Source organism: Podarcis tiliguerta (assembly GCF_965153285.1).
Source record: "Podarcis tiliguerta genome assembly, chromosome: 6".
NCBI lineage: Eukaryota > Metazoa > Chordata > Lepidosauria > Squamata > Lacertidae > Podarcis > Podarcis tiliguerta.
The window spans coordinates 26753416-26778531 of record NC_139539.1 but is presented as its reverse complement, the minus strand read 5'-3'; the positions used below and the strand labels follow the sequence as shown (position 1 = coordinate 26778531).

The 25116-nt window shown below is 44.9% G+C and overlaps 2 protein-coding genes across 4 annotated transcripts in view; one reads left to right on the top strand and one right to left on the bottom strand.

Moving 5' to 3' along the window:
• Nucleotides 1-25116, bottom strand: part of LOC310680353 (uncharacterized protein) — a 339545-nt gene that overhangs the window by 295183 nt on the left and 19246 nt on the right. The gene's annotated exons all lie outside the window — the stretch shown is intronic.
• On the top strand, nucleotides 971-24096 carry MYBL2 (MYB proto-oncogene like 2). Of its 2 annotated transcripts, none has more exons than XM_083446893.1 (14): nucleotides 971-1224; nucleotides 3767-3854; nucleotides 4636-4704; nucleotides 4899-4991; nucleotides 6507-6727; nucleotides 7036-7192; nucleotides 7816-8088; nucleotides 10421-10798; nucleotides 11436-11575; nucleotides 11952-12051; nucleotides 13007-13120; nucleotides 14352-14468; nucleotides 19116-19265; nucleotides 21529-24096. In XM_083446893.1, the coding sequence occupies exons 1-14, from the start codon at nucleotides 1205-1207 to the stop codon at nucleotides 21655-21657; spliced, it is 2049 nt and encodes a 682-aa protein (XP_083303019.1). In that variant the 5' UTR covers nucleotides 971-1204; the 3' UTR covers nucleotides 21658-24096. The 2 variants fall into 2 exon arrangements, with proteins under 2 accessions (XP_083303019.1, XP_083303020.1); XM_083446894.1 differs by having other exon boundaries at nucleotides 981-1224; nucleotides 19137-19265.

Genomic DNA, 25116 nt, shown 5'->3' with positions numbered 1-25116 from the left:
GCCTGCTGGGCAGCAATAATGATAGACGAAGATGCCCTGCTAGAAACAAGGATTGCAATCCTAGGGTCGCAATGATATGGGGTGCACAGAGGGAAGCTGTGTAGGGTTAATTGTTGGACCTAAGAGTCTCCTCCGTCAAGCTCGCTGGGGTTTTGCTGCGTCCCGTCACTTTCTCTCAGCCCCTTGCCTACCTCAAAGGGTTGTTAGGAGGACAAAATGGCCCGGAGTTTGTGCGCAGCATCGACACTCCGAACTCCTCCACTCTAACCTCTTGGAGGAAGGGCAGGATAAAAGTACTAAACGGGAAAGCGTGAAGCGCCGTCCACTAACCCTAAGAAACCACCACCCCCGCGTCGGAATTCATTAATGGGAAAAGTTACATTTCAGCAGTTCGAATTAGCGAACTCTAAAAGTGAAAGGAAAAAGGGACGCTGCTCATTCAATCTCAACACATATTTTCCTTAATAGGAGAAAAAAACCCCAAAATAAACAGGCGGGTTATATAAATACCTGCAATCCACAAATACAGTCTGTTGAAGAAATGTATCACTTAATAATAATAATAATAATAATAATAATAATAATAATTTCGCCTATTGAGATGATAAGGAGAAACCGATTGCTCCCATCTTATTTCCCACGTAAGCATGTTGGCTTTTGTTTCTTCATTGCTTGCTGCAGTGTCGCAACACCATATTTCACTTTCTTAGATTTGGAGCGGACTTCTCCTTTAAAAAGGAAAATAAAAACTTTATGTGGGTGCTAATAGATAGATACTGTAATATGTACTGTAATATACAAAGCTGCAACTTGCCCGCGCGCGCCACTTTTTTGTTTTTTTGTCCTCCCTACCTCTTCTTCCTCCGCCTCCTCTTTTTCCCTCCCAAGAATACCCTGTGTGTCGTCAGCCTCGCGCGCGCGCAGCGTCACTCCGCCGGAAAAGGTGGCTGGCTGGGGCGGAGTTGGCGCGAGATAGGAAAGTGCTTTTCGGAGTCCCGGGCGGGCGCGAGCCACGGAGCTGCAGTTGCAGCAGTAGCAGCAGCCTGGCTTGCGCGCGCGCGCTATTCAGAGGGGGTCCTTTAGCGGCATCCGTCCCCTCACTCCCCACTCCAAGTTCTGGTAGCCTTTTCTGTTCTTTTGGAAGTTTCATTTTATTATTATTTTGGCCATCGCATGATTTGAACGCAGAGGGGGAAAAGGCAGGATGTCTCGCAGGGCTCGCTGGTGAGTTGCATTTGAGGCGGGGGCGGGAAAAGAGAATATTGCAGCTGTTTTGGAGGCATCGTTTAGGATGGGTTGGTTAAGGTGGTGGGAAATCGGTTCCCCGCCTGTTTTCCTTTCCTTTCCTTTCTCTCCTCTCCCCCCGCCCTTCCCCCCCCAACTGATTGACCCACCGTCCACGGTAGTGGAGCATGCACAGGGATAGATCTGTAAAATTATATCGCGGATGATTTATTTGCCGCGATCTGAAAGGGAGAAAGCTGCTTAAAGCTGCTTTAAAGGTGCTTAAAATGGCCCGCGTGAATTTGCAAGGGCGGGGAGAGGAACTTAGCTCTTTTTTGCGCCAAGCGGTGCGGGAGGGAGAAAGGAAGAGCGTCACTCTGCTTTCCCTGGTGATCTATTTTGTCCTTTTTTTCATTATTATTTATTATTTTTCATTATTAGTATTTTTTTCATTATTAGTATTAAGCTGATCCTTCCGCAAGGAAGAGCAGTTCGGTTATGAAAGTGATCGTGGGCCACAGTCTGGAGCGGGACCCCCCCCCCCCCCCCAGATCTTGTTTAGAGGCCTAAAGCAAGGAGAGGAACTGATAAGGAGCTGGCAAAGACTTGAATTGGGATTGCCTGGATGGTGGACCTAATGGTTGTTCTATGAGGACTGCCAGGTCCCGCTACCAGGTGGGGGGAGTTGGGAAAGCTGTGAAAAATCATGGCTTATGGCTGCATCCTAAACTCACTTTACTGGGCGGGGTAGGCCCCACTGAATTCAATAGGGCTTACTTCTGAGTAGACACACTGTATCAGTGAGGAGACTGCTGGGAATGTTCTGGCCATTTAGGTTGCTGTGAGTTTGACCAAACTGCGGCAGGCAGTGGAAGACAGGAGTGCCTGGCGTGCTCTGGTCCATGGAGTCATGAAGAGTCGGACGCGACTAAACAACAACAACAATGATGTGTGAAAGACAGCATGGCATTACTTATATTATTTGGTGTTGCGTTTATAGCTCACATTTTTCCCAAGGTGTTTAAAATGGTGTGCATGGGTCTCCCCTTTCCCTGTTGAGCCGCACAGCAAGTTACCTGTGAGGTGCATTAGGTTGGGAGACCAACCATCATGGTTGAGGGGGAATTTGGACCCTGGTCTAGTCTAACACTCTAAATAAGCACTGCGCACTTAGTGGCCTAGATGCCTGCCTTTGGGCCAAACTAGGGATGTGGAACCTGTGGCCCAAGGACATGGGTTGGCCTCCAATTCCCAGCTAGCGAGGCCAACGGTCAGGAGTGAGGGAGTTGTAGCCCAACAACATCTGAGGGTCTTGGGCTTCCCAGCCCTGGCCTAAGCCGCTTTGCCCACTAGGAATATTTGTGCAGGGATCTTTTTGAATATTCCAGCTGGCTGAGAGATTGGATGACGTTTTTACCTAGCCCTAGCAGTGGTGTTTTAATTTAGTTTATTTGGTTGGGTGTATATCCCACTTGATCTTGAGGACTTTGGGCGAGTCATATGGTGACTTGGTGAGTCATACGATGACTGTTCTACCAAAACTCTGGCTACCAAAAATATGATTGAATAACAATGTCTTGCGCTTTGGTAAATCTCCAGAGGGAGACAATTCCAAAGATGAGGACAGCAGCCGGATTTGCAAATGGAATCAGTGGTTTTGAAATAACATATGAAATTACGGTATATATGGAGCCTTCTCCCCCACTGCTTGTTCTTCTCTGTTTCTTAACCTTTTATTTCCATCTAAAGCTGCAATTCTGAACTCTCCTTACTTTCTAGTAAGTCCCACTAAATGTCTTATGAGGGCACATGCTTAAGGCCACTTATTTTTATTTAATTTATTGAAGTGTTTGTAATCCGTCCTTTCCATAAAGGTATAAAAGTTACAGTAAAAACAGTCAAAAACATCAGTACTGATTGGGTAAAAAGAGAAATTCATATTGCAGTGGCCTGTCCAAACAATAGTACAGTTTTCAGAAGTCACCTAAAAGCAGGCCTGGGTGGTTACTGCTGAAGGATCGATAGCTCAGACTCTCAATCTCAGGGTACTGGGTTCGAGCCCCATGTTGAGCAAAAAGATTCCTGCATTGTAGGGGTTGGACCAACTCTACAATTCTATAGTTCTATGAGTCTGCTGGTAGCAAGTTCTATAGGGCAGGGCCTGCCACACTAAAGCCTCAGCCCCAGTGAAGTTCAGCTGAACCTCATGGGTGCAGAAGATCTTGGAGATCGAGGTAGAGCATAAGGAGTCCGGTCCTTAAACTACTTTGTCCCCAAGTTGTTTAGGACTTTGTGAATTACCACAAGTGCCTTGAACCTGTCCCAGTAGCAAACCAGCAGATACAGTGTTCACAATGAAGGAAGTTTAAGTATTTGTTTTTATCTACCTACCTATCTTTCTCCTTTGTATTGTTTCAGTGGGTATGGGCTGGAGATTCTAGTCGGTGGTAGAATATTGGGGGGGGGGGTAATAAAAAATCTGTAAAGCAAGATACTTACATGCTCTCTTTTCCCATTTGCTTTTAAATTTTGTTTGCAATAGTGAAGAGCAAGATCAAATGCTTTACCAAGATTCAGATGCATCTGAACGGCGGGATAACAGATGCAAAGTCAAGTGGTCACGTGAAGAGGTATGTCATGTGTAGATTGTGTTGAGGAAAGTAGGGTGTGTGGCCTTGGGGAGCTTAGCTGAATGGAAAACGCTTACCGAAGTCCTTGTATACGCATCCAATAAAGAAATAAAATGGGAAATGGAATGCATAATTTGCTTATTCCATCCATGTTCCCTTCTTCTCTCCTGCTGCTTTCCCTACTTTCACGAGGACTAGAAACTTGCTTTTAAATGCAAACAAGCCCAGGCATTCTCCGGAGGCCAAAGTTCTGTGCTTAAAGTATTGCATGTCAAATTGTTGGAATACATATAGCAGTACTTGTCCCAAATTGGCCAAACTGAGTGGGGAAAAATATGAACCAATGGGTGTGTGTGTGTGTGTGTGTGTGTATCTTGTTAAAGACTGGGCCTTTATCACCATCTTAGCTACTGTGCTATGAGGAGAGGCTCCTGGAGCAACTGCGAAATAGGCATTCTGTCCCTGACAAATAAGATGGAGCTACCCAGTTCATCCTGCTTTCCGCTATAGCACCCTGCTGCTTCAAAATGCAACACAAGACCTAGTTTCTAGCTAGCAGCTCTGTTTTCTGGGTGGCACATAGAAGTAGCTGGAATGCTGTGTTGAAGGTCAAACCTCTGTTCCTTTCCTTGCCATGCTATATCTCATGATGTCATGGTGTCACAACTTCTGTTTTGGTAAATTATGTTATTTTGTTCCTGAAATACATAACTTAGGTAATGAAACAACATACTGTATATGTTACTTGTGTGCCAAAGCTGATGGCTTTGCTTTTTTGCAGGATGAGCTCTTGAATTCACTGGTGACACAGTTTGGACATGACTGGAAGTTCCTAGCAAGTCAGTTTCCTGTAAGTGGAGTTTTTCAACAGAGTGGAAGGTTTTGCTGGTGGCGTGTTTTGGACCAGAGAGGGGTATGGCAGGGTTGCAAAAGATCAAGCTGCTAGTTAAAAGAAATATCTCTCTGCCTGATACTTTTGGTTTCTCTTTATGCCTGCCTTATCAATCTTCACTTTAGCATGTACTTATTTACGTTTGCTCATAGAACCGCACTGAGCAGCAGTGTCAATATCGCTGGCTTCGGGTCCTAAACCCTGTCCTGGTTAAAGGTCCTTGGACTAAACAAGAAGATCAAAAGGTAACTATTTCTCAACATGTGTGTCTTATAGTTGAAGAAATTGGAATTCCATCTTGCAGGTAGAATCGCTCTCTAGAATCCCAGTGTTTGAAAGATCCTGCAGTATTGGCTGCCACTCTTCATCAAAATAGGCTTGCACTTTTAGTAACTTGGTAATGTGTGTTCGTACACTCCATGCAGTGTCCTTAGGGTAAAGTAACTCAGGTTGCTCGGTAGAAATCTAACATGAGTTATCTAACGCTAATGGCTGTTAAGTTGGGCAATTGTGAAATAGCAATGTATTAATAAGGTAGCAAGCACAGAAGCTCATATTATTGTTTCAATGCAATTCTGTTGAGCGGCGCTGCGGTGTGGGATGGTGAGATCTACACCCCCCCTCCCGCAATTCAATAGCTGCATGGAGCCTACACACACAACTACACACATTGGATATTCTCAACCCAGTCGGGAGCTCTGCTTTTGCAAGCTACCCAGGTTTATTGAGAGAGCCCTTTGTACATGTACAGGCTCCCGACAGCTATTCAGTTAAATCCTACACGCTTGCACTGAACTCAGAAGAATTTTTCTTCTGGGTAGAATCATAGAATGATAGAGTTGAAAATATGCACAGTGAAGAGGGATGCAGGTGGTGCTGTGTTCTTAACCACTGAGCCTCTTGGGCTTGCTGATCAGAAGGTTGGTGGTTCGAATCCCCACGATGGGGTGAGCTCCCGTTGCTCTGTCCCAGCTCCTGCCAACCTAGCAGTTCAAAAGCACGCCAGTGCAAGTAGATAAATAAGTACCGCTTGTCAGTATATGGAAACATCACAGCTGCAGACACCCAGATTGTTGACATCACATGATGCGGCTATCTGTGGGAAAGAAGAATTTCCCAGGAAGTTCACAGGCTGGAAAAGTCTCTGTGAAGAGTGTAATTTGAAACCTTCCGTTTGCGCATGTTCAGGAAGTTTGTCAGACTTGCTAGAAGAACTGAACTGAACGGTCATGTTTTTCTCTAGTGCTGTAGACAGAAATAAAAGGATGTAAAATAGATTTCTGGCTACTTTTCTTTCCCCTGCGGAAGCAGGAGGAGGGGTGTGCATTTTACCCACGCTTGGGGAAATGTCACCTATCAAAATCTCCCTGGTGTATCTGGATGTCAGCCAGAGGAGGTTACCGGTATGCAAGCTCCGAGGACAGTGAAAGGGGCCAGCCTCTGTGGATGGGGCTTGCAAACCAACACCGCTGTGGCGGGAAGGTAAATGGAGTTTCCGTGTGCACTGGCTTCCGTCACAGTGTTTCGTTGTGCCAGAAGCGGTTTAGTCATGCTGGCCACATGACCTGGAAAATTGTTTGTGGACAAATGCCAGCTCCCTCGGCCTGAAAGTGAGATGAGCGCCACAACCCCATAGTCGCCTTTGACTGGACTTAACCATCCAGGGGTCCTTTCCCTTTTCCCTTTAATGCGCAGTGAGGATGGAGTCTGCCACCGTGATCACACAATGAATAACAATTCATCCTTTCCCCCCTTATGAGGTCACTGAATTAGTGAAGAAGTATGGCACAAAGCAATGGACGCTCATAGCCAAGCACTTGAAAGGCCGGCTGGGCAAGCAGTGTAGAGAACGCTGGCACAACCACCTGAACCCGGAGGTGAAAAAGTCATCGTGGACAGAGGAAGAAGACCGTATCATTTGTGAGGCTCACAAGGTTCTGGGGAACCGCTGGGCCGAAATTGCGAAGTTGCTGCCTGGGAGGTAGGTTCCTTACGGACCTTTGCATTCTTCTGTCTCGTACTGGGATGGATCTATCAAACAAGAAAATGGAGGAGGTCGGTGGGTGGCCATCTGCTTTGCATGCAGAAGATCCTAGGTTCAACCCCTGGTGCTGGGAGAAAGCCCTGTCTAGCACTCTGGAGAGTCACTGCCAATCAGTGTAGACGTTATTAAGCTAGATGGATCAATCAATGGCCTGACTTGGCCCCAGGCAGCTTCGTCTGTTTCTAGGATGCTTCTGCTCTTGTGATTCACTTTTCAATGATGTGTCTGTGCTTTCTACTTTACAGGACAGACAATGCTGTGAAAAACCACTGGAATTCCACAATCAAAAGGAAGGTGGAGACAGGAGGCTTTCTTAGCGAAGCAAAAGACTCTAAGCCCCTCTATCTCCTGGTGGAGGTGGAAGGAAAGGAAAGCCAAACTGCACTAGAAGTCGAAAGCCAGGTATTGCAAAGCATTTTTACGTCTCTGAAAACTTTATTAAACAGAGAATATATTTAGGCAAACTTCCAGGTGATAGTGTCACAATATTCTATACGGCCTTAAATTAATCTGCCTTTTTTTGGTACGTTGGAATAAGGTTGCAAACTCTGGTTTTACATTTGTAAAGCATCTTGCAAAATCCACTCATTTTTTATTCAGGGATCCAAACGGCAGATGAAAGCAGGAGTTTTCTTGGTAGCCAAGATGCTGGTTTTGGAATCAATGAAGGCAGAACTGTTTGCATCATAACTGCTCAATTTTTTCTCATTTGCATTTTGTAATCCAACAGGAGTTGGCACCGAAGCTTCAAAATAAATCTTTAACAACATAATCCTCCTATATCAAGAACTAGTCCATGCGGTTAGGACTGCAGCCTCATTTAGATGCTTCGGAAATGTTTCATGACTTTGTGCTTTTACTGTGAAGGGTGTGATTTAGCACTACCGAATACTGTGTTGGACATTGGCTCATGATTTTAGTACCTGATTTTGCAGCCTTGATGCTCTTTGAGTGCAGCCGCGTACTTGATTTGCTTTTATTGTTGTTGTGTAGTAGTCACACAAATCCTCATTTGCTTTCCACAGCAAACCTTGTTGACAGACTGGCCTGTTCAGGCCTTGGAAATAAAGCAGGAGGTAGCCATGGATGAAGAATCTGTTGGCCTGCCAAAGCTGCCTCCTGAGCAACTCCCAGAAAGCCTGGCGGACGACAGTATCGCGGGAGCATCAGAAAACACAGCACCTGACAGTGACCTGAAGGAAGGCTCATCTCAGTACACATGGGTGGTCGAAGCAGGCAGTTATTTGTGCACCTCTACGGCCCCAGCTATTACAGAAGCTCTGGACATGATTGAATCTGTAAGAAGTGGATTGATGTCTATTTCCGTAGTAGGGTCAGGGATGAGGAGTTTGCATGTAGGCTTTGCTCATCATAGGCTCTTTTGTGCTATGATCATAATCACCATCAAGTTTATTTGTACACTGGTACCTCTGGTTACAGGGACGTGGGTGGCGCTGTGGGTTAAAGCCTCAGTGCCTAGGACTTGCCGATCAAAAGGTCGGCGGTTCGAATCCCCGCGGCGGGGTGCGCTCCCGTTGTTCGGTCCCAGCGCCTGCCAACCTAGCAGTTCGAAAGCACTCCCGGGTGCAAGTAGATAAATAGGGACCGCTTATTAGCGGGAAGGTAAACGGCGTTTCCGTGTGCGGCTCTGGCTCGCCAGAGCAGCGATGTCACACTGGCCACGTGACCCGGAAGTGTCTTCGGACAGCGCTGGCCCCCGGCCTCTTTGAGTGAGATGGGCGCACAACCCTAGAGTCTGTCAAGACTGGCCCCTACGGGCAGGGGTACCTTTACCTCTGGTTACGAACTTAATTCATTCCAGAGGTCCGTTCTTAACCTGAAACTGTTCTTAACCTGAAGCACCACTTTAGCTAATGAGGCCTCCTGCTGCCGCCGCCATGTGATTTCTGTTCTCGTCCTGAGGTAAAATTCTTAACCCAAGGTACTACTTCCGGGTTAGCAGAGTCTGTAAACCAAGGTGTTTGTAACCCGAGGTACCACTGTATGCTGCTTCTTCTTGGTAAAGCCATGCTCAAAGTAGCTCACAGCAACATGCAGAATAAAATATAACAACGTTTCAAGATAATGCTCTAACAGTGGTTCCCTATTATCGAAGTGCTGTTTTTTTGCAAACGCCAAGCCTTGGACCCCTACTTTGAAAATTTTGATATCTCTGTGGTAGTTTTTGTTACGTGAATGGTGCCGTGAAACCCCTGGGTGGGTTACACAGACCCCCAATTGGGAACCACTGCTCTAACAGCTACAACACAATTTAAACACGAATATCAATAGGGCCAGCAAACATCTCAAGTTAATCATCACTGCAACATTGACTAACAATTAAATACAAAGCATCCAAACAGCAGCACAAACAATCCCCTCCCCACCTTATCGGCAGGGAATTGGCACAGTAAGGGCAGTCGTAGTTGAGGTGTGAAAAAACTATGCTTGGTGCAGCAAAAGAGAATTTTCTTCCTTTTTCATGATTGTGGAGCCATCCATTGATGCTGAATGGGGTGGCAGGTTCAGGGCAGACAAAAGTGAGGGCTTCTTCACACAGCACATAGTTAAACTATGGAGTTTTTCTTCATGGCATGGGGCGATAGCCACTATAGAGGCGGGTTAAGCAAATTCATGGAGGATAAAGTCTATCAATGTCTACTAGTCATGGTGGCTACTTCCAGTCTCAGAAGCGGCTGGGGAACATGAGCAGGAGGTTGGTGTTGCATTCATGTCCTGTGTGCAGGCCTTCCATAAGCCTTCCATTAGCCACTGTGGGGAACTGAATGGTTATTGGAAGCACTTTCCCTCCCTCCAGTTTACTATTGGTTTTTAGTATTTATGACTGAGACAATTTAAAACTGTCCTGCCATTATATGTAAAACGAAACCCAGCTATGCTGCATTTTTCCCCCAGTGTTGGGTATTGATTTTTCAAGCAAAGTTTGTAGAGGATTGTGGCACAGGTTTTTTGCACTTAGTTCCCTTTCAAATCAAGAGGACTTGCCGTATTTTTTGCTCTATAGGGCGCACTTTTCCCCCTCCAAAAATGAAGGGGAAATGTGTGTGCGTCCTATGGAGTGAATACAGGCTTTCGCTGAAGCCTGGAGAGCGAGAGGGGTCGGTGCGCAGCGCGCCCCGGGCTTCGGGCAGGGATCTGCAAGCCTTGGGATCTGCAAGCAGTGCTCCCCCTCCCCCCCGCCAGCCCCAAAGAGCAGGTCGAAAGGAACCCAAAGCCTCCAGAGCCCAGTGGGAATTCCCACTGGGCTCTGGAGGCTTCGGGTGAACGCACCTTGAACGCACAGAACGCACCTTGTTTTAGAGGGGGAGAACAAGAATTTTTTTTTTTCCTGTTCTCCCCCTCCTATGGTCTGGTGCGTCCAATAGAGCAAAAATACGGTAAGTTTGATGTTAAGTTAGCTTTTCTACATGGATTTGAATGGGGTCTCTGTGAAAATAACATGCTCCATATCCAGGGCCTAAGGTTCCAGTAGATAGCTCGCGCACTTGGTTTGCATTGAAATTGCTCAAATCTACTTGTGCCAAGTTATTCTGCCACCCATTCTGCCCTGCCACATTCTTGTCTGCAGTTTTATCCTCCCAAACGTTCTGAACTTTCCTATTCTGGCAGGACCCAGATGGTTGGTGTGATCTGTTTCAATTTGACCTCCCTGACTACCTGTCTACAAGTAACAGCAGCAGCCCAGAGAGGCAAACATCCCTCAAGCCCTCCTCCACCTCGCAGAACGTGACAGAGTACCGTTTGGATGGCCACACCATTTCGGACCTGAGCAAAGGCAGCAAAGGCGAGCTCATCCCCATCTCCCCTTGCACAGACATGAGCTTTGGTACACCGCCTTCTGTGCTGAAGCGGCAGAAGAAGAGGAAAGTCGCACTCTCGCCTGTTCCAGAAGGGTGGACCAGTGGCAACCTCTCTTTCCAGGACTCCTGCAACAGCATGACGCCTAAGAGCACCCCTGTCAAGACGCTGCCATTCTCCCCCTCCCAGGTATGGAGGTGCAAAGAGTGGGCAGCAAGAGTGAGTCAGTGGCCGCCTTCATGCATGACATTTTATCTTCTGCAAATCACCCTTTTATTCTTGAGTGATGTCCTCCCATTTATTAATGGTTCACTGGAGCTCACATGGTTTTTATATGGAGATTGCTCACTTGAGTTGGTAAAATCAATGGGAACCAGACAGAAACATAAAATTTGCTTTAGAGCCTGCTTTCTTATAGTATTTTTTTTTAAAGTCATGTTAGATACTCTTCCTACACTTCCATATTTAAGTATACAGCTTGGAAGACCTTTATCCAAGAAAGATCAGGGTGTCCTGGTCGCATGATTTTGTCAGAGATAACACAGACTGCTTTAGACCCTCACTCTCCAGACATATTTTACAGGTCTTGGACCTACTTGACCACAGATTCAGCCACTTGTGGTGGAGGAAGGCACAGCCTCCCATGCTTCCTTATGGCCAGATGTTTACAACATGGAAAACTGTCCTTGGTCATATTATACCGAAAATGTAAAATCCAGGGCTCAGGAATCGCCACACAAAGCTGAAATAGATTTGAAAACCAATCTGTTAATTAATTCAATTTAGCTGATGTGTGTTGACTCTTCTAATTTCCTTTCTTTGGCAGTTCCTGAATTTTTGGACCAAGCAAGACACTCTTGATCTTGAGAACCCATCTTTAACTTCCACTCCTGTGTGCAGCCAGAAAGTGATAGTGACTACCCCGCTACACAGAGACAAGACACCGTTGCTTCAGAAAAACTCAGTGTAAGTATTTTCTTCCTCTCGTTCTGACTCCAGCATGTATCCTGTAGGCTTCACTGTGATATGTCTAGACCTAGTCTTCAGTGTTGGGAGACCTAATCCTACAGTGACACCAGTGAAGCTACAGTGTTGCGGTCTTGGGCGTGAGGGACCACTGTGCGTTCCATGCCCTGACCTTCCTTCAAGGAAGAGCATGTGAACTGGTATTTTTAAATTGTTTGGGAATCTTTTTATATTGCTTGTATGCTTCCCAGTAACAGTGTTGTCTGGGTAGCTTACAATCAAGGAGGAATTAGAATACAACAGTTAATCGACAAGTCACGAAATCTGTAAGACCTAAAAATTCCTGCAGCAAACCTCTCCTCTTCTGTGCTTTCAGATTTGTGACACCTGATCAGAAGTACATCACGGACAATACACCTCATACACCCACACCTTTCAAGAATGCTCTGGAGAAGTACGGACCAATTAGGCCTTTGGTATGTCCCTCTCTCTCTCTCTCTCTCTCTCTGTGTGTGTGTGTGTGTGCGCGCTATATAGCTGTTTCGTGGGTCCTACCTGTATTTCATTCCATTGTGCTTCTACTGCTGGGACCGCAGTGCTATTCGTAATTCTGGACCAAGTCCCCCATCTTAAGCAAAAACACCAAGCCAGCATTCAGCAGAAAAACTCTTACATTAGTATAGAATGGAATGATGCTTCACATGAAAATTAAAAGATTAGCAGATTTCTAGACTGTAGGCTAGATTCAACCTGTCAGGTTTTTTGGCCTGTGAGATGGTGTTCTGATATTCTAAACAATGTTGATTTTTTTTTTTTAATAGGTTAACAAAGTAGGTCCAAAACAGCAGCTTTCAGTTTCATTACGGCTCTCAGCAAGCAAAAGCACTTTAAGGCTGGCATTTTATTGTATTTTTCTCTATTAAGGAATCATGCGATTTCCTTATTTTTAGATGTGTTTTCCCCTAACTGGCTATGGATTCCATATCAGTCAAGCTGTGTAATAAGGTTACGGGGACTTGATCTTGCCACCTTTTTGTGGTTCTTCGTAAGGAGGATAAATATCCGGAGGCTATTGTGCTCCAATAGTTCTAAGGCTCTTGCAGTTTTCCAGACGCACAGCTCTTCCCTCAAAGCTGCATGCTGGGCTTTGCCGCTGTCTTTGAGCATGTAAGTGTTCTTGGGGAAACATTAGTCCTAAGAGAAGTGTGCCATGTGAGTCCTTCCAGGTCGGGTTAGCTAAGAGCCAGTTTAGAGACACAGACTTTTGTGTGCTACCAGAAAGAGCCTTTATCTATGATGGAGATCTGCACAGTGGCTACGAAACAATTTTATGTTCTTGGCCTGTGCTACATGTACTGGTCGCATATATTGTTCATGATGGAAAGTCTGGAAGCACAACTTTTTCTCTTCCTCCTGCATCCCTAACGCCAGCCTCAAACGCCTAACCTGGAAGAGGATTTGAAAGAAGTACTACGGAGCGAGGCTGGTATTGAGCTGATCATAGAAGATGATGTGAAGCCAGAGAGACAGAAGAGGAAACAGGGTGTAAGTATCTTGTATATTGTACAAGTATAATCTGCAGGAAAATGGTGCAGCGTGGAGTGCTTTGCTTTTAGGATTTCATCCCCTGCTCATCAAACCTTCAGTCAGCATTCAGTGCCCATTGAGCAGGCTAACTCCTCATTGAGGTGTTTTTCCCGGGAGTAGGTGGGTTCCTCTCAAGGACTATATAGTTTCTAAATACTTTTGGTACTTCTGCAAACTGCAGAGTTGCTCCAAGCCTTCTGAGAGCTCCCTCTTGCGTGTGCATAGAGCCATTCTGACTACATGAGGACCAGTACTGGATAAGTGAGATAACTGCTCAAGTATGTAAGAGCAGGCTAGGTCATTGGGACCAATAAGATTCTGCAGGAATTTGATGCATCCAGAATGCTGAGCATTTGCTAACAGTGTTGGCTGCCCCCACCCGCCCAAAATACAGTGTGCTGCATCATCTTTAAAAACTGGTAATAAGACATTCACATCATGATTCTCTTTCCCAGGCTCTAAAAGGATGCAATTCTTTCTCAATTTGTATTTGTCCACAAGCATGATATTTTGTCCATAGACATTGCAGCTCTCAAATCCAGCTTTGCACTGGCGGTATTGGGTATGGTTTGAAGCTAGCTCTGGACTTCCCCAGTGCTGCAGTCATAACAGCCAATGCATGTATGCGGTCTGTCAGTTTGTACATCATTATGGTGAAAGGCTGTAGCTCAGTGGTAGAGCACCACTGATTTTCACGCAGAAGGGCCCACGTTTAATCACTCACATATCTACGTAAGGCGTGAAGAGACTCCTGTCTGAAACTCTGGAGAGCCACCGCCACTCAGTCTGGGCTGGGGAACCTGTGGCCCTCCGGATGTTGCCAGATTACAACTCCCATCATTCTCAATGAGCGTGGTCAACAGTCAGGGATGATGGGAGTTGTAGTCCAGCAGCATCTGGAGGGTGGCAGGTTCCTCACCCCTGGTGTAGATAGTCCTACATTAGATGAACCAGTTGTCTGACTTTATAGAAGGCAGATTCCTTTGTTCCTATGTAATTGCAGAGATAGTAGTATGGAGTCTTCCTAACAGCTGTCAAGTGTGCTCAAATGAATTTGTTCTCCATAACTTACTGGTGCCCCATGAAGCTTTCCCTTTGTTCTAAAATTAGTATACAATGCTACTTCATCCCCAAATTGTTGCCTACTGTTTTTTGTTGGGACTTACATATTCTTTTCTTGTCTTTCCAGATGCACAGGAGTCCCATTAAGAAGGTCAGGAAATCTTTAGCCCTTGATATTGTGGATGAAGACTTGAAGCTCACAGTTTCCACCACGGCCAAACCTGTTTGCTTCAAAAGATCTCAGGTGAGCCGTAATCAGATCGGTGGTGGTGATAGTGGGGAGTATATTTAGTGACTAGAAACTCTTTAAGATCATTTTTAAAAACCACAAGTATCTGGTTCTCATTGTTCTGAATAAAAAAGCTTGGAACAGGCCAAACTATGAGACTTGGGACAAATATCTCACAGGCGTTTGTGTTACCTTTGCCAGAATGTAACCACAGTGGACAGCAGATTTCATCAGAGAAGTGGATGCTTCCTTCCCACAAAATACGAGATTGCCATTTTGATTGGAAAGAGGGTTAAGTTCCCCATTCTGCACCAGTGCTACCTGAATCAATTCTGCCCCCCACCTTCGGGTGTATTTCAGTGAGGAACAAACTAGACAAGGCACTTTTGCTGTGTCTTGTCTAGTTTGGCTTTCGGATGCCTCCATATTTTTCTTGTGGCAATGGATATGCACTGAGGCAGGCCATAGCTCAGTGGTAGTGCATTTGAATACAAAATGTCTTAAGTTGAATTCCTTGCAGTCGGTCAGAGGAAAAACATCTGTTGGAGATTTTCAAGAGCTGCTTCAAGTCAAAGTAGGCCGTACTGGGCTTTGATTGCCCAGATGTGTGGACCAGTGGGCACAGTTTGAATTTCGAGACAGTAGTGAGGGTGCCAACCAAAAAATGGCTGCCTTGGGGACATGACGTAACACAGAATTAAGAGAGTACAGTCATTATTGCTCCTCCTTTTCTGGATTCTGGAAAGTACAACTGTGAATGAATGAATGAATGAATGAATGAATGAATGAATGAACTTTATTACGGTCACAGACCAGCATAAGGAGTACAATTGTGAAAGGCACAAGAACCCTGTTTTCTCTAATGCGAATCCTAAACCAAAGTGAATTCTTAAAGAGGGCCTGGTCTTTAGCTTCTGCACAGTCTATGGCAGAGTTTTCACAACATAGATTTGCCCACACTTATTCACAGAAAACAAGTTCTAGGGAGTACCTGATCTCAGATGACACTACCACAGGAACACTGAATTCTGCTTGCTAGAGGAAAAGAAAGAGCAAACACTGGAGATTCCAATGATTACTAAAAAAAATCAGCCAGCAGCAAGCAAAGTACAGTAAAGGGGAGGTGGAAACAGCAGCTCATTAGGACTCCAGGGATTTCTACCACCAAACAACTTGCTTATCAATCGCAGCTTTGACTTTGCTGAGAGGTGGAAGCAGCCAGGCTGACTCATTTCAGAGATATTTGCTTAGTGCATTGCAAGTGCCTTCAGTACTAGAATCTGGGAATTTAAATAAATGGTTTTCTTGTGTGGCAACCCGTGGTGGCACTCATTTCTGCAAGTGGCATGTTAGTGACTTGCCTGTCCACGCTAATGAATTACCTTGGAACTCTAGGTTTGTACTTAACCAAGACAAATCCCATATGGCTTTTAAAAACAATTGCTGAATGTTTGACCCTCATTAATTATGATACAATAATCAATGTTTTGCTTGCTAACGGGGTGCACTTGTGCAGCAGTACAAACCTGCAGGCTACGGCTTTTCTCATGCATGTTGTAAGGCGGTTAACCTCTGTAGAGTCACAGCAAGGCTGCATTTGGCCCATGCTTTTAGCAACCATGCTCCATGGCAGTCTGTTGATGAGAGGCTCAGGCTGTTGCAGGTAAAAAGGGTGGTAAAAATCTGCTGGGCATAAGAAGTGGGGAAATAGGGGAAAACGCAAGAGAGAGAGAAAATAAGATGAAGCAAGTCTAGGAATGGTGCTGAAAAAAAGAACACTTTGGAAGTTGATAAAGCCAACCCGTTTCCTTGTGACATGTTTATAGTGGAACCTTGGTTCTTGAACTTAATCCATTCCGTGTGTCCGTTCGACTCCCGAAACCATTTGAAAACCAAGGCACGGCTTCCGATTAGTTGCAGGAGCTTCCTGCACTCAGGCGGAAGCTGTGTCAGATGTTCGGCTTCCGAAAAACGTTCACAAACTGGAATATACACTTCTGGGTTTGCAGCGTCTGGGAGCCGATTTGTTCCACAACTAAGCGGTTCGGGAACCAAGGTACCACTGTATTACGTTAACATCTATAGTAAGGGGCAGCTAATATGATGCCGCCAAAGAATTGATGCTTATGACTTATGGTGCTGGAGGAGACTCTTGAGAGTCCCATGGACTGCAAGAAGATCAAACCGATCCATTCTGAAGGAAATCAGCCCTGAGTGCTCACTGGAAGGACAGACTGTGAAGCTGAGGCTCCAATACTTTGGCCACCTCATGAGAAGAGAAGACTCCCTGGAAAAGACCCTGATGTTGGGAAAGATGGAGGGCACAAGGAGAAGGGGACGACAGAGGACGAGATGGTTAGACAGTGATCTCGAAGCTACCAGCATGAGTTTGACCAAACTGCGGGAGGCAGGGGAAGACAGGAGTGCCTGGTGTGCTCTGGTCCATGGGGTCACAAAGAGTCAGACACAACTAAACAACAACAACAAATACGATACCTTCCAGGTCTTTTGAACTACAATTCACATTATTCCTGATCATTGGCCATTTTGGCTGGGGCTGATAGGAGTCTGGAGTCCAGCAACATCTGCAGGGTGTCGTGTTGGCTACCTCTGATGAATCCATATGCATTGTTGCCCAACTGTGCCCTTAGGTGGAACTTTTTTTGTGTGCTTCTGATTTGTGTATACATGCGTGTTTTCTCATAAATACATATCCCATTGAGTCCATTATATTTAATCCTGGTTGTGTGCTTAAGCATTATAGTTTAAACATCTTCAGAAGCATACTGCACATTTCATAGAAGCAGGGATTGGAATTTTGGATTTGTACCACTTAAGACCAAGTAGGACATTTTATATTGAATGCTCCCTTGTCATTGAAAACACTTCGCATATAACTTCTAGGTTGGTGAGTCAGAATTTTTTAAAAAATATGGCTCTCCCCACCCCAAAATAAGATGAACTCTGAAGTGTTACAGTGCAATCCACCCTCTCATTTGTGTAACATTTACACAAATGTTGACTTTCACATTTATGATTCTTGAAGGATGGGAGACCTGGCTGCTCCAGCTTGTTCATGAATTCACCGGGTAGACTTGGGCAGCAGGCCTGTTAACAGAATCCTGAGATACTGAAAAAAACCAAAACACCCCCCCCCCAGCTTATTAGGGTCAGCTGTCAGTCATAGGATAGTGAGCTGAAAAAGGCAGGTGTAGTGGTTAGCATGTTGGAGTTGCATGACTTTAGCTCTGTGCAGAGTTACCTGGGAATATGCTCCATCGAACGCGGTACTCCTGATTGTACAAGTTAAACTTCTTAAAACACTGAGATTTAACAAAAGCACTTTAGCCTGCTGAATTGCAACCTTTAGCTTTTAATTAAAATGGAAGCAACCTTGCAAATAAGTGTTGGCATTTCAATTGCAAGCACGTTTCAGGAACCCCTTCCAAGGACAGCATTCTGCTCAATTATTTTCCTCCCGATTTCCACTGTAAAACTTGAAAACCTTGTTTTTCGCCTTGTTCGCTTGCTGGAGCAAGAAAGGTTTGTCCGTTATCCTGGTGCTCCGGCAGATGATGTTGCTCCTGCTCTGAAAGCATCCTGGAGCTTCAGTTTCCTATGGCCACCATTTCTCTTCTACTCACACCACTGTTCACATGACACACTACATGGTGTGGGAGGAGTCTGTGAGGGTTCACACTGCCTCTCCTGGACTTACTAAGGGGCTGTATAAGAGCCAGGCTCAAGTCCAGTCAACACAGACAGCACAATTTGCTAAGATACCCAGCTTCTAACCTGCCGAAAATGTTCTCCACACGCATTGTGACGAGAAAGTTGAAACCATTGGGAGTCTGTAGAAGCTACTGGTTTCTGTGACCAGCAGGCAACCCTATCTCTTACCCTTCCATCATGATGTAAATGGTTGTGGGGTTTTTTGGGGGGAAACTGCCCTTGTTATTTGTGCAGCGATTGGAACAATACGCATGATACTGTTATCCATCAGCCGTGTTGCCTAACCTCCTTGCCGGCAGGTGTCCATGACAATTAACTGCGGAGTAACGCCAAAAGCTGAGTTTTTCCATTATTCCACAGTAATACTTATGGAGTTTCTTAGTCACGGAGACCCACTGCCGAATATGATGCTAGACTGCACAGCGTTAGGCTATCAGGCTTATTGTTCTGATCGCTGCCCCAGTGATTGATTACAAAGTCCTCTTTTTCTCTAGGAAGCTTGCACCGTGACAGAAAGATAAGAGAAATTTGATTACATCAAATACTGTATTTTTCGCTCTATAAGACGCACCAGGCCACAAGTCGCACCTAGTTTTTGGAGGAGGAAAACAAGAAAAAAAAATATTCTGAATCTCAGAAGCCAGAACAGCAAGAGGGATTGCTGCGCAGTGAAAGCAGCAATCCCTCTTGCTGTTCTGGCTTCTGGGATAGCTGTGCAGCCTGCATTCGCTCCATAAGACGTACACATATTTCCCCTTACTTTTTAGGAGGGAAAAAATGAGTCTTATAGAGCAAAAAAATACGGTATTTGCTTCTTTGGCTGCCGCCTCCTCCTTTTTCTAAAAAGAGGATTTGGGAGGGAAATGAAGCAGGTTAATCTCAGCAATGCCATTGGTTGTAACTTTCGTTTTTCCCTTTGGTTGATTGCAGTCTGTGAACTTCCTTCCGCAGTCCCTAAACCTCTCTTTGTCAAGCAGCAGGAATGACAGCAGCTTGCTCAACAGGGGGTTTGTACATGTGAAGGCAGAGAAGGCCCCGTCTTCCAAGAGAATCCAAAGCAAATTCAGACCACCTCCTCTGGTAAGCACAGTCCGTTGGCGAAACTTTGCAGGTGCCACAGTTATGGGGATTTGAGAGACTTGCAGTACCAGAACCTGCCATCTCCATGAGCTTTGTGAATGTTCTGCCTTGCTCAAGTGCCAGGCAACATGGTTGTACACCTGTTAATGATTTTGCATTTCTTAAATGAATTAAGGTCCATTTTGTAGTTTATGAAGAGTTGTGATGGTTAATTTTTCCATCATTTGACTAGAGTCTGCTTAGTCAGTATTTTCCATATCGTTGTGTACAAGCTTAAAACAAAATCACCTATGGAGGGTGGTGTTCAACGGACCTTTACTCAGAGTAGACTCACTGAAATTTGAGCCCAGAATCTAGGTTATAAATAAGTGGGCCGAGTTTTTAAAATTCTGTTGATAAAGAATCAAGTGGGGTTAGAGAGAGAGAGAGAGATTATCTTCCAGTCCCAGGTTCCATCAATATTATTTACCATGGTATTTTGTGTGAGCCTTCTTCTAACCTTGCTGAAAAGTTGTTTTCTTGAATTGATGGGCATAGAAGCTGCTTAAAAGTTTGTGGTGAGGCACCTGAAATTTCACAGCAAATCGATAACTTGTGGCCCCAATTGTGACACTGACTCCAGCAGTATGAGTCTTTGGGTTCCCTGCTTTTTGGAGTGGTGCCACTGGGGTTAACCACAGATGACCACTGCCAGTTGCAATTGTGGTTGTCATTCTGTGAAGGTGGTTTTGCCCAGTCACCTGACTGACTTATTTTTAATGGTCTTGAGATTTTCAGTCATTAATCTTTCCTGGCATTGCTACAGCAGTTAATGCATAATGTTCAGGGAATGGGTCTTAGGAATGTAGGAAGTTACCTTATACTTGGTCAATCCATTTATCCATTTAGCCCTGTTATCTGAGGGTCCTTTTTAGCTGGAGATGTTTGGGGCTGAATTTGGGACCTCAGCCTATTAAGAGTATGCACTTGAACACTGCTTGCCCCCTCCTGCTTCCCCATCCCAACTCTCACCCTGTGCAACACTTGAGTAAGCTGTACAACTCCTTGCCTGACAGGCTATGCCTCTGAAAATATGATCCAAAATGAGTGAACTTGCTTCTTTGAAGAAATCGTCCAGTTTGTTCGGAATTCAGGATTGCTTTTCAGAATTCAGATTGTGTGTGTGTTTGTGTGCGTAAAGTATGCAGTCTAATAACAACAAAGAGCCTGCTTTGGAGACAGCGAAGGAAGAGATACAGCACTGGCGTCTAAAATCATGCCTTTGGTGGGGTGGGGATGGGGTGGGCGAGTGAATGTGGCTGTGCCTATTGGGACTTGGGCTCCCAGGAAACACATAATTAGGGCTATCAATACAGGGCAATGTATCCAGCAAAGCAGTTCCATTAACGTAAGAATTTCAGTTTGCACAGCAGAACTTATGCATCCCTGGGGTCCTACCCTGATCTGTTCTGCAAGGTTGCTGGAACTCCCAGAACAGTTAAAACTATGGAATTGCTTCCCACTGGAGGCAGTGATACCCATGGAATTGTATGGCTTTACAAGAGGATTAGAGAAATTCATAGAGGTCAAGTCTATTGATGGCTATGTTCGGCCTCCGATGCCAGAGGCACTATGCCTCTGAATGCTACCTGCTGCAAATCACAGGTGGGCAGAGTGTCCTTGCTCACAGGCTTCCCACAGGCATCTGGTTGGCCACTGTGGGAACAGGATGCTGGACTAGATGGGCCACTGGCCTGATCCAGCAGGCTCTTATGTTCTTAAAGGATTTAGGGGGCATGCGGGGAGAGGAGATGGAGGGGAAACTCCATTGTGCAATGAAAAGCCCTTGCAGCGTTTCCCAAAGTTGGGCCTCTGGCTGTTTTTGGACTACAGTTCCCATCATCCCTGACTACTGGTCCTGGTAGTTAGGAATGATAGGAGTTGTAGTCCAACAACAGCTGGAGACCCAACTTTGGGAAACCCTGCTCTAACAAAACTGGATACAGCCCTGGGACAATATACATTACATGGCTTAAACCCACTGAAGCCTTTCAAGTAAATCCATCCCCCCCAAAAAATTACTAGTCCTCTATGCATTTAAGTTCTTTGTAGCACATCAATGGTCATGAGAAGTTCAGGGACTCATTCTCAACTTTTTACAAAAGCTTCCCTATGGGTTCACCTGAGCCAATTCTGACTCCTGAGTGAGAGGCTAATTTACAAAATTGCATCAAGAAGCTTTCCCCCAAAGTGTGCTTACTTCCTCTTCTCTTCTCTTCCTTAGATGTCCAGTGCTTGGAAAACAGTGGCTTGTGGTGGTTCCAAAGACCAGCTGATCATGCAAGACAAAGCTCGACAGGTCTTGGGCGTGTTGAAACAGAACCACACATCACGGACATTAATCTTATCTTGAAGAACTCTTGTAAACTCTTGTAGCCATGGGTGGAGGGAGGGAGAGGAAGAGAACCGAACCTGGAATGGCATTCTCATACCAGCTCCTTCTTTGTGACTCCTGAGCTTTACCATAGATGTCCTTGTTTTGATTTATTGCTCTAAATTCTGGGTTCTAAGCATGATATAGAGAACAATGTTCAGAAGAGATTTTTTTTTTTTAAGTTTGGCAACAGCCCTGCATTAATTAACCTGAGACATTCTCACCTCCCTTGAGAAACCTTCTCTACCTCCCTTTTCATTTTGATAAAAAAGAATCAGTTGGTTTGCAAAGAGGGACATAAGAGAAGTGAATCAATTCATGGGGAAGAGAAAGCCCTGGACTTCTGGATTTGGTTTTGCCTTCTTTGAGTTTCTTCAAGTGTAATTATGTTTAAAGTCCCTGCCCGTTCCACCTGGCTCTTTTGGAACTTTTGTTGGATGGTAACGGGCAAAGGGATTGAGATGGAAGGAAGAAGAACTGCTAGCAGTTGGAAATGTCTGCAATATGCTCTTTAGATTGGACAAACTCTGTGAACTGGGATGTATTGCAGTCTTAAGAATATCAAAATCACTGCCTCCAAAGAGGCACACCATTGCCTCTTACCCTGATCTGCTATTGCTTGCTAGGTTGCATATGATGTTGCGATTTGCTTCTGAGTATTTTATATTTCCAAGTCCACCAGATGGTGCTGATGCCAATCTTTTCACTCCAGCTCTGATATAAGGAAAGGTGCAGGCTGCTTAAAGCGAGCTGGTCTGCTCAGTGCTGGGAGAGTTAATCGGCTTTATCGCTTCACAACTGCTATGGTAAAAGGAGCTTTTGCAGAGATCTGTGTAAATCACATGTGAGTGAAAGTCTGGCCCATACCCCTTGAGAGAAAGCGTGTCCTAGATAAGATACGTCTCTGTCTTGCAGTACTTGTCTTCAGTCATGTTATAGATAGGTTCTTCAAAGCACTCTTACACTTTGCTTCAGATTAGTTTGATGTAATCCCTGGGAAAGCAATTCAAACACATCTTCCCCAGTGTATCAACCTTTTCCTTTTAATGGCCTCCACTAACCAGGCCTGAGCTGAAACAAGAGAGGCCAGAGAGTAATGTGGTTCTGTGTTGTATACTCCACAGCACTTCATTGTCTGGGGCTTTGTATTCTTCCTGGGTATATCATGAGTTGTGTTGTCAGATGAATCTTGCAGAAGGAGACAATGTGAAAACTGCATTGTTAACTGAATCGGTTCTAGATGCCTAAAATGAATTGCAAATTGGTGGACGATACCACAGATTTCCATGCTTCCCAATCATCCGATGTATGCTAACAGCCACTTCACACAAGTTTTGTTTTTACAGCTATATAGATGAATGACAAATAAGTTAGCAAATGCCTGCATCAAACAGGTACACTAGGCAGGAAGGGGTGATTGGCTGTGGTCTCCATTGACTAACCAATGCTTGCCTTTGCATAATATGTGAAATAATCCTTGCAACCAGTGTAGTGCATTGATTTAGAGGACAATCTGGATGTAGGAAGTCTAGTTGTATAAGAAGAGCTCTGCTGGACCAAACCAAAGGCCGGTCTGGTCCAATATCCTGTATCCCATAATGGCCAATCAGATGCCTCTGGGGAGTCCATGATTAAGATAGTTGTTTCTGAGCAACTGGGTCAAAGGCATGGTTTCTCTGATCTTGTAGGTACCATAGCCATCGTGATAAGTAGCCATCGATACCTCCCATGAATTGATCTAAAACCCCTTTAAAGTTGTCTAAATTGGTGGCCATCTTCGCATCTTGTGGAGGTGAACCCCATAGTTTAGCTATGGGATTTGTAGCTCAGTCAGAAGTGCTTGGAGATTTTAAGTGTGCATCTACATCCTGCACCTTATGGTGGGTGCTTTAATGCACATGTTTGGACAAAGAAAATGGATTTGACCAATGCCTCTGCAACATGTGCTTATGGAGGGTGGCATGCTTCTCTTATCTCTCCATCGTTCAGTCTTTGAAATAGCACTTTAAGTCAATCTGTGCTGAAGAGCTTATTGGATCGCTCTGGGCAAGCAAGACCCCATTTCTCAGCTAACCTGCCTCATGGGATGGATGTAAGACAAACAGCGTGGCTCTGAATTTTTTTGTGGAAGGAACTGTTATGAAAGTAAGACTATTTTGTGGGAAGATGTCACAGTTCGTTCCGATGTAAATGCCTGTTTGGAAAAAAACAGGTGAGGTTTTCTTGGTGAATAATTAGTATTATTTTTTCTGTAAGAATTTATTTTTCTTAGAACCACTGTCATGGCTAAACCCCTAAATAAATTATCATTCATTGTAGAAAGTGAGGCCGATTTGATTTGGAGTCCGCTCTAAATTAAAAGATTATGATGAAGGTATTAAAAGCCATTTCTAATCCCATAAATCTGATTCTACCAGCGTGCCCTGCTATGTGTTTATTGCTTATTAAGGAAGATCTAGTGCTGAGCAAATTTCAGGGGAAATGAACAGAGGGAGCCTGTTAATGACAAAGACAATTAACTTTTAATTGGAAAGCTCAGACATTTCCTGTCTGAAACACATGCCTGGCCATGTTATCCCCGAGTCCTAACACCTGTAGAATAGGTTATATCATTGTGAGTCTAGGCTCTTAGCTTGTTGCACAGGAATAGTTGAGAGAAGAAGGCTGGTATATACCTTGTGGTATTCTGGGCGTGAGTTAAAATAAAAAATGGTGTGGATGTACTGTAAAATTATTCCTGTTCTGTGAGGTGTCAAAGATCACAGGCTTATCAAGTGTGTTCAGGCTAATGAAACTGTGGGACTTGAACATTAAATCGCATCCTGGAATCTGCCCGAGTGACCTGTAAAGTTGGCTCATGGTGCAAGGGGAACAGTGTGCCTATGAAAAGAGAAAACTGATAGGCAGCACAGCCTGCTGAGGAGAAAGATGGCCTGAAAGGAATCTATTCTTAGCAATGCAGATTGTCTGTCTTGGAAGAATAAGAAGCTCCTTCATCCACATACATTCGTTGTGAAGATTCTTGCGTGTATCTAAAGTGGGGTCAGCAAACTTTTTCAGCAGGGGACCAGTCCACTGTCCCTCAGACCTTGTGGGGGGCAGAACTATATTTTTTTGGGGGGGGAATGAACGAATTCCTATGCCCCACAAATACCCCAAAGATGCATTTTAAATAAAAGCACACATTCTACTCATGTAAAAACACACAGATTCCTGGACCGTCTGCGGGCCAGATTTAGAAGGCGACTGGGCTGGATCCAGCCCCCAGGCCTTAGTTTGCCTATCCATGATCTAGGCTCATTCAGCTACTACATTTGGCCTGCAAAAGGGGTGTGTGTGGATAGATGTCTTCCTTAATCCTCTCTCCCAATAAACACATATTTCTCAAAGTCCCACTTTCTAAGCTTGCATGTTATGCTAACGTTGCAGCGATGTTTC